Genomic DNA, 10,000 nt, shown 5'->3' on the forward strand with positions numbered 1-10,000 from the left:
CACTTGTGCGCTTGCGAGTGTGTATGCGTGTGTTGAGCAGGTAAAGCGCATCTCTACTCACGGTTGTAGGCATGGCGAAGGGGTTGGCCTTGGCGTGGGGGAGGGGCGATCCGGCAATGGCCATGGCCACTGATTGGTTGATGGTGCCGTTGTCCGGGTCCCCGTCGTCCGCATGGGCAGAGGCGTGTCTCACGCGCTGAGGGGACATATCTGAATGGGACACAACAAGCAGCAAAAACTATTAGTTTGTATAAATTAGTGTGATTAGTATGTATAAATGCTAACCTTGCCAATGTAATTTATGTTATTTGCTCCATGAGGGCAAAGTACCAATGTTCAATGCAAGAGGACCGTGCATGAATATAGGCAAGCAAACAAACCTAAATAACACACCTAGCCAACGCACGCACGCACGCGCACACGCACACACCAAATAGTGGTTATGAGAATACTCCACACCCACCCTTCCGTTATGACAGTAGCCAAGACACACCCTCGGGTAGGGCTGAGTACCGATCAGAATTTTTCGGTTTCGGTTCCGGTTCCAGAACCTACGTTTCAATGCCGGTTCCTGACGGTGCCATTTTCGGTTCCTAATTTATAAACGCTGAACGAAATGTTTAAAAATCTCAAACGGCCACCGAGCGTACCTTATTATCCAGTTGAAGTTCCCGGGAATTTATTTTAAATTGAGAACTACAATCTAAATCCAACCCTATCCATTTCGTGGGTGTGCATCTTTGCATCGGAGCATCAGGTCATAGTCATACAGTCGATGTTCATGGCAATCGCACAGACAATCGTGCAAATTTACCTGATTACAAACTGAACCAGCATGAAGTTTTGCATCAGCCCCAGACAACTTGAGCGGCAAAACAACAAGGAGAAGCTCATATTTCATTTTTTACGCTGCACACGCTCCTTTTAAAACATGCCCTGTGTGAGGGGATTTTGGCCTCGCGCAGGGACTGTTAAATGGAAAAGCATGGTGTACTGTCTGACCTGTCACTGCCGCCCCGTTGACTGTCAGGATTTGGCCTGTTGAAACTTTTCCAACTTTTGTCTTAAAATCAGGCAATTTTGCAGTTTTTTGTAGCTAACAGGTATGCTGTTCTACACTTTTAAAACAAGTAAGGTCGCCAAATTCCGCCCACTTCACTGATCACTTCACTGTGAACGTGATAATGTCACTATTTCAAATACTATTTGATTATGCTATCGTATATTTTTGGATAGCGGCAACTGTGTAGATGAGGTAATGAGCAATATTAGCTAACATTGGTGGCCCTTTCTATCGTAATTTGGAGATAACGTCCAGCATGTCCAAAATCTAGTTTCAGCACAATTCGCCGGCGAAAGGCTCCCAATTCCGCCCGCTTGATTTCAGGTCACGTCGGTATTTCCGTTAGCCTACTGTTATTCCTTCATGCTGTTTTGCTTATTTCGTTCACACTTGTAGTCCTAAAGCGAAACAGGGAAGCAGCCAGGGCGAGTTTTTAGCCAGAATGTCGTTGTGAAATTAAAGTTCCACCTTCATGCTGCCGTTACGACACCCTTCATTACAATGCTGTTTATGGCCGTTTGACTCGGTTTTAAATGTCATCTCCGTTTCAAATAGTAAGCATACAAACTCATACAACCATGTCGATATCCATTCCTGACTTAAACAGTGGATACAACTATCATCACTTATAAGTAGGCGGGCGGATTTGGGGAACGGGCGGAGGCGACTTGGCTATAGCTTGTTACGCACGCAGTGAAGCACTGGGCGCGCTCTGTTTCAAGTTCTTTGCATGGTCCGTAATTATAGGCTACCAAACGGGAAAAAAATATCCACATAGAAGAAATCAAGTCTTCAGTTTCAATAATCCACGTTACTGCGTTCCGTGGCACAAAGAAAGTCTCTCGCGGCCAAAAGTGACTGAGCTCACCTGATGCTTCTGATATGAGTTTACATTTTATTGACATGAAATTTAAACTTTGCAATGATTCACGGTGTAATCCAAAAAGTCAGAGAATGCGCGCACCCACCACTAAAGGGAAAAGGTCCCCAACACTGTTTGATGATTCATGGTGGAGTGAACAGTGTTGCCGACTTTTACTTTCCTCATACGCCGATGTAACCATCTGCGTGAGAATGATGGAATGCTTCGTTTGCACACCTCTTGCTGTTTCTTGGCTCGCAGTGGCTGTGTCGAAGACAAAGTTTGAATTCTTTGCCGTCTACAAACGCTAGAAATAGGCTACTCTTCTCGGTAAACCTACACAAATTGAAGATGGGCTGATGGTAGATTCTCTCGTAACAGCGTTAGTATCCAGATGATTTGACGACCTGTTTAAAAGGGGGTTGTAGCCTGCCAGCAGTCTCTGCAAGCCCGAATGATCACAATTAATGTTACCAGATTTTTTGCCAGAAGCGACTGCCGTTCTGACGGCGTTAACGTTCAGGGGTTATAAATGCGAAATGATAACTGACATGATGGACATCTAGGAACCGAAATGTGGAACCGACAGCCAAGGCACGTTTCGATGCCAAGTAGAACCTTAGCCTTTCATTCAATTCCATTAAGGAACCGAATTTCGGTACCCAGTCCTACCCTCGGGTCCTGTGAATTCTGTGTAATTGAGACTAGAAAAAATATTTTAGGGGAATTTATGCCTTTATTTGATAGGACAGTTTGAGACGGTGACAGGAAGTGAGTGGGAGAGAGAGAGAGCTTGTGAAGGATCAGGAAATGACCTCGGGCCGAAATCGAACACGGGTCCCCGGCGTATTAGTCAATACCCCAAGAGTTTAAGCCATGGCCAAGTTCCATCGTGACTTCTGAGACAGTTGTGACTCAGTGTAAGCTCTCCCACAGTCAGTCACACACACCCCTCCAACCTCATGAAGGCAAGGGGGAGAAAGAAGCCGGAAACTTACCCTGACAGGTCCTGAAAGTGGGTCCTCATGGGTCCACACATTACATTACATTATATTACATTACACTTTCCAAAGCCACTTTCAATTTCTTTACAAGGCATTGCAGTAAAGGTGGGTTTCGATCCCACAACCCTCTGATCTTACTGTAAGTCCACCTCCCTAACCTTTAGGCCACAGCTGCCCACACATGGTTGGGTGCATTCATTATACGAGTCCTTTGCAAGAAATTAAGTCCTTGGAAAGCAATGTGCAAATCCTTCTCCCTTCTTCTCCAATTTCAGCATTTATGGCTGTTGCCAATAAGTGAAATTTGGTTATGGTAAAGACCTAAATGTCAACTTTTCGTGACCATACAACATTTATGACATTGACATAATGCTTATGACTCGTCCATGACTATGTCATGACACCGTTTTACACTATTATTTATGACACGGTCATGTCATGCAAAATACAGCGGCGTCAAGTAAAGTGCAACAGAAAAGTGTTCTACTGTATAGGAACATTGTCATGCTGCCAACGTTATTCGCATCATCCTTTTCCCAGTGCATTATTTCAAAACGTGGTTTTGGTCGTGAGTATTTTAGAAAGGGGGGAACCTCTTAAAAGAAAAAAAAGAGAGAGCCCTGTGGCTTATTGTGCTATGTGAATAGAGAGACTCGCTACGGGACTCACGGTGCTGTTAGAAGCTTTGCCAATTCCTCAGAGTTTAGTTGACAGAAGTGGTTCCCAAACCTTTCCAACTTTTTGTGGACTTAAGAATACTTTCGTGACCCAAGGCAATTTTTTTGTCCATTGATATTGCTAAATTTTCCATTAATAGTTTGTCCGCTAATACTGCTAGAAATCCAGACAGGAAATACATGTATTAACCTCACAAGTGAATTCAAGTTCCTTTAGTCCGCGACCCCCCTTCAGTCCCTCCGCGATCCCCATAGGGGTTCCGGCCCCCAGTTTGGGAACCACTGGTTTACAGTGAAGTGAGTAACTCATCTGGGATAGTCATTACACCACCTGCTGGGGAACGCAAAGCACCCTGCAGGCCCCTGATCGCGGGTTTGTATTCATGTGTGATGCGACTGGCAACAGCTCCGACCAGACTTGTAAACCGTCTGCAGCGGCTGTGACAGATCTACAGAGGTGGAAAGGCCCCGATGACCTCATCTTTGGACAATATGAATGCACACCCACAGGCACGCACACACACACAGCTGTGTGCACACATACACTCACAGGCTTGCACTGACACGCTCGCACGCACACACACAGACGTGCAGGCACGTGCACACAGCGCACACACGCACGCACGCACGCACGCAGGCACGCACGCAGGCAGGTATGCACGCACACGCACACGCACACGCACACGCACACGCACACGCACACGCACACGCACACGCACACGCACACACACACACACACACACACACACACACAATCTCAGTCACAGAGGGGGAGTGACACAGACAGCTAGTTAACATTAGACAAAACACACACACGCAGGTGTGCACACATACGCTCACACACAAAGACATCGGCACACGCAGAGAGTGACATCATCTGGGTCTCACCGGTGAAGTCGTGCAGCTGTGACAGCGTTTCCATGACGAGGGGGATGAGTGGCAGGTAGAGCTGGGCCACGTGGGCGCGCACCTGCGGGTCGCTGTAGCGCGGGTCAGAGTCATGGCTACACAGCAGAGAGTGCAGCGCAGAGATGGCCTTCTTATGCAGGAAGAACACCCTGGTGGAGAGAAGGAGGGAGGGAGAGAGAGAGAGAGAGAGAGAGAGAGAGAGAGAGAGAGAGCGAGAGAGAAAGAGAGAGAGAGAGAGACAGAGAGAGAGACAGAGAGAGAGAGAGAGAGAGATGGAGAGAGAGAGAGAGACAGAGAGAGAGAGAGATGGAGAGAGAGAGAGAGAGAGAGAGAGAGAGATGGAGAGAGATGGAGAGAGAGAGAGTCAAGTCGGTTTTATTGTCAATTTCTTTACATTGAAATTACCTTTCTTGCTTTCCCATGCAGACATAGACATAGACTTTGGGTGTAGACATAGAGAAGAGAGAGTAAAAGAATCATAAAAGAATCGACAAGAAAATAGAAAGTAAGAAAGAAAGTAAGAAAGAAAGGAAGAAAGGAAGAAAGAAGGAAATTTGAATTGATTGTTTTTAGGGGGATAGCCCCTTGATATATAATATCTTGTATTTGAGGGCGTCCAAAGAAAGAAAGAAAGACAAAGGTAAGATACAAAGAAAGAAAGAGGAAGAGTGAGTGAGCAAAACAGTGCAAATAACAGAGAGGAAGAAAGAAAGGAAGAAAGAAGGGAGCAGCAGGACAGAGGAGGAGAAAATAACAGTAGCAGTGTTGGGGCCCCAGAGCTGGAATGTGTGTGTACAGTGTTTCTGTCATCAGCTTGTCTTTTGCCCCATATACACACTCTGCTGGGCTGAATCCAAGACTGTTATGTGTGTCATGCTGTGTGTAAGAGTCCGTGTCAATGTATACATCCACATGTCTGTGTGTGTGTGTGTGTGTGTGTGTGTGTGTGCATTCCACCCCTGTGACACCATGTCTATATGGGAATCGCAGCATGAGTCATTGTGATAGGCGGAGGTGTCTGGGTGTTGATTTGTGTGTGTGTGTGTGTGTGTGTGTGTGTGTGTGTGTGTGTGTGTGTGTGTGTGTGTGTGTGTGTGTGTGTGTGTGTGTGTGTGTGTGTGTGTGTGTGTGTGTGTGTGTGTGTCTGTGTCTGTGTGTGCGTGTCTGTGTGCGTGTGTGTGTGTCTGTGTGCGTGTGTGTGTGTCTGTGTGCGTGTGTGTCTGTGTGCGTGTGTGTCTGTGTGCGTGTGAGCGTGTATGTGCATGCGTGTATGTGCATGCGTGTGCACATGTGTATGAGTGTGCACATGTGTGGACATGTGTGTGTGCATGCGTTCATGAATGCATAGCTAAATTATTAAAAAATACTTGATCTGCAATCTAACGGCCTGTTTTCATACTTATGGGTCCTATGGGAGCTCATGCTCTGTACAGTAAGTGTCTTAGCATGTTCTTTCCCAGTGTTCTGGAAGCTGGAATGTTGCGCCTATGTGTTCTAAATGCACGCTTGAGTTTCTCTACTCTCTTCCTCTCCCACCAAGTGTGTTTGTGTGTGTCTGAGGGTGACTGCATACGTGTGTGTACACATGCACCTGTATGTGTGTTTGTATGTCCATGTGCGTGTTTGTATATCTAAGGTCCATGTGTATTTGTATGTCCACATCTGTGTGAATGTACAGCATGTGTGTGTGTGCCTGCATGATGCATCTCTGTATGTACTAGGGCTGGGCGGTTTTGGAAAAAATTAGCATCACGGTTTTCTTGATGAAAATTGATATCCCAGTTTTCTGCACGGTTTTTTGATATGCGACGATTTCCCCACAAATCTTTATCTTTCTGAGGAAAAGATCTGAAATGAAATGTTAAAATGAGATAAAATCATGAATTTAAATTAATCTCCATTTATATTTAATCATTTTTTCATTTCAATAATATTTTCTATAATTTATAGTTTATATTTCCCTATCCAACAAAGGGGAAAATGCAGGATTTCATAAAATAACCTAAAATCTTGACCAGGGTGTCAGATTTTTCAAGGAAGAAGGGTTAAATGATTATAAACAGCTGTTTTGGGCTTTTTTTCCAAGACAGCCCAAAACAGCTTATTTCGTTCTACACCTGGCAACACTAATGGCTTATTTGTCGTTCTACACCTGGCAACACATCCGGCGCGTTGCGCTGCCGCTGGACTAGCAGCGAGTAAACAACAGTGGGACAGAAACGAAACAGACTGAAGACAGACACTGATAAAACAAATGGATTTACTTGACATTGTGTGCATATTGTCTATGAATTAAAGTCCAAATCCAACGTAGAAGGTATTTTGTCCGGTAGTTTGTGTCATATTGCGATGTGTTTCGCTCCTATTTTGCCCCCAAATCATTTCAAACAAATATAGCAATGTAGCAATGTATCTTGTCTGCCCATTGCATTTGAAAGCTAGGCTACTTTAGCTTATAAGCAGTCTTAACAGCACTGCGCACACAGTTGGGATGGTAATTAAATACAGTTAAGAATCAGATAACTGTTGTAGCCTGTTAACATTAGCACCACATAGAATTGCCTTTTATTTAACTTTGTGAGATCAAAGGTAGGCTAAATGAATTGAAATGTTTGTCATGATTCATCCATGCCATGTGTGTTCAGCATGTTTCACTCTCACTAGCCTCTAGCGCGTAACCAATTATTGTATTAGTTCAATCAACATCTTACATTGTGGTGACATTCCCTAGTAGAACAGCAACAACAGTGGACTTAGCAGAGTTGAAATGAAGTGTCAGAGACTTATGAATTAGAAGAATCTTTGGAAGTGTGACACAGAGTATGAAGCTCACGCACATAACATAGTAGGCTATAAACAACAACAACAAAACCGTCTCTCATCAAAAAGAGAACCTTGTGTAGTGTAAACCGAGATCACGGTTTTTTAACCGTACACCGCCCAGCTCTAGTATGTACACATCTGTAGTCATGTTTGTATACCCATGCCTAAGTGTGTTTCTAGTGTGTGTGTGTCTAATGTATGTGTACATTGTGTCTGTGTATGTTGTCTGTGTGTGTGTGTGTGTGTGTGTGTGTGTGTGTGTGTGTGTGTGTGTGTGTGTGTGTGTGTGTGTGTGTGTGTGTGTGTGTGTGTGTTATCTGCATGAGTGTGGTTTGCGTGTGTGTGTGTGTGCATATGCATGAGCATGTCTAATGTGTGTGTGTGTGTGTGTGTGTGTGTGTGTGTGTGTGTGTGTGTGTGTGTGTGTGTGTGTGTGTGTAAATATGTGTGTGTATGTGTTGTCTGCATGCATATCTGTGCGTGTGTGTGTGTGTCTAATGCATGTGTGCGTGTGTCTCATGCATGCATATGTGTATATGTGTGTATGTGTGTGTGTGCGTGTGTGTGTGTGTGCGTGCGTAAGTGTTGTCTGCATGCATGTGTGCATGTGTGTCTAATGCATTTGTGTGTGTGCGTGCGCGTGTGTGTGCGCACGCGCGTGTGTGCGCGTGTGCGTGCGCGCACGTGTGTGTGTGTGTGTTTGTGTGTGCTCCCCTCACCCCTCTCCATCTGGCTCCAGGATGAGGGCTAGTTCACACAGCAGCAGGCCCGACAGGAAGTGTTGATGGCGGAACGGGACGGACAACTCGAACATGCTCTGCACCCCCTGATCCTGCACCTGACACGAGAACGCAGAGCTCTGGAGAGAGGGGGGGGAGACAGAGAGGAAAGAGAGAGAGAGAGACGGAGAGAGAGAGAGAGGGGGGAGACAGAGAGACAGAGAGAGAGAGAGAGAGAGACAGAGAGAGAATGAATGAGTGAGTGAGTACATGAGTGAGATAGAGAGAGAGAGAGAGAGAGAGAGAGAGAGAGAGAGAGAGAGAGAGAGAGAGAGAGAGAGAGAGAGAGAGAGAGAGAGAGAGAGAGAGAGAGAGAGAGAGAGAGAGAGAGAGAGAGAGAGGAGAGGGAGAGGGAGAGGGAGAAGGAGAGGGAGAGGAGAGAGAGAGAGAGAGAGAGAGAGAGAGAGAGAGAGATGCCGGGGGTGGAAGGAGACAGAAAGAGGAAGGCAGACCAAGCGAGATGAAGGGATAGAGAGAGAGAGAGGGAGAGAGGGAGAGGGATGAAGGGAAAGAAAAAGAGGGGGTAAGAATAGACGAAAGGAGACAGACAAGGATGACAGGGAGACAATGATGTTTATGGAAGCCACGGGACGCTTGGAAAGGCAGGAAGCAGACCACGAGAAACAGGAAGTGCTGTATGTATCTCAGAGAATATGCAAGTCTGTGCTGCATTTGAAGTCTACACCAGGAATTTGAAACCAGACGTTTTGCCAATTGTTTTGTTCTGAACAGAAATATTATTTGTATGTTCAGGGTTTTGAGTTCCACTCTAAAAAGGAACTTCCTGAACCAGTTGGAAGACGAGAATAATGTATGGAAGCTGTATGAATACTGCTGTCTGTGTGTTAACAAGTTACCAGGGCCAGGAAAGGACAATATGGCACGCCTAGCGATCATTCATTACAATGACACATTCAAATGTCATTTGAAAACACAACATTGGCAAATTCTGCTTACAGACACCTACCAAAGTCACTGTAGTACAAAGTGTCATGTCATGAAGCTACTAACATGTAGCACCAAGTCATCATGACCCGTGTGCTGCCTGATGATGGCACTGTTTAGTAGTGGTATCAACAATATTCGATTCAGAAATGCAATGCAATGCGGGGCATGGACAATTCAATTCAATGCCTCAATTCAATTCCATGCCTTCATTCATCCTGTTCTGCCAGTCAGTTCCAGTTCTCTGACTTGTACTTTCAAATTAGCGTGCTGTCATTGAACCAAATTGGGGGTGGGGGTGCTGAGGATGCTGCAGGAACATGAGTAGTAGTTAGGCCTTTTTTTTGGTCTTTTGACTATTTTTGTATGACAGGACAGTGAAGGAGTGACAGGAAGTGAGCAGGGAGAGAAAGACGGGGAAGAGTCGGCAAAGGACCCGGGCTGGAATCGACCCGGGTCAGCCACGTAGTAGACGAGTGCCCTACCGTTAGGACCACGGTAGGACCTAGTTAGTCCTAATTAGTTGGCCCTAGGGGAGGATCGGGAAATGACCTCGGGCCAGAATTGCCCGATTGCTGGTCCTTACCTGTGAGGTGGTGGAGGAGGTGGAGGGCGAAGGGGAGGCGGGGGGGCTGAGGGTGGAGCAGGGCAGGTTGAGGGTCACGTAGTGCTCGTGGCTGCACACGATGCGCATGAAGTCCATACGCAGAGCCGTCAGTGCACTGGGGTTCTGAGACGTGTGCAGCTTAGTGGAAATCTGGGAACACAGACACAGATAAATACACAGACAGACAGAGAGACAGAGGGACAGATACTCACACACACACACACGGACATAAAAACATGCATGCATGTAGAACACACATACACACACACACACACACACACACAGATAGGCATAAGCATACAGTAGGCACACATAAATTGCACAGATGAGA

At 45.9% G+C, this 10,000-nt stretch overlaps 1 protein-coding gene across 6 annotated transcripts in view; it reads right to left on the reverse strand.

Moving 5' to 3' along the window:
- LOC134437622 (dedicator of cytokinesis protein 7-like) overlaps window positions 1–10,000 on the reverse strand; it is a 122,236-nt gene that overhangs the window by 44,006 nt on the left and 68,230 nt on the right. For all 6 annotated transcript variants that reach the window (XM_063187111.1, XM_063187135.1, XM_063187129.1 and 3 more), the window contains 4 exons: window positions 9,649–9,819; window positions 8,058–8,197; window positions 4,495–4,664; window positions 62–210 (listed from right to left, as the gene is read on the reverse strand). In XM_063187111.1, the coding sequence (XP_063043181.1) occupies window positions 62–210; window positions 4,495–4,664; window positions 8,058–8,197; window positions 9,649–9,819 (630 nt within the window). The remainder of the gene's footprint in view (window positions 1–61; window positions 211–4,494; window positions 4,665–8,057; window positions 8,198–9,648; window positions 9,820–10,000) is intronic.

This window comes from Engraulis encrasicolus, chromosome 2 (assembly GCF_034702125.1).
Source record: "Engraulis encrasicolus isolate BLACKSEA-1 chromosome 2, IST_EnEncr_1.0, whole genome shotgun sequence".
Classification (NCBI taxonomy): Eukaryota; Metazoa; Chordata; class Actinopteri; order Clupeiformes; family Engraulidae; genus Engraulis; species Engraulis encrasicolus.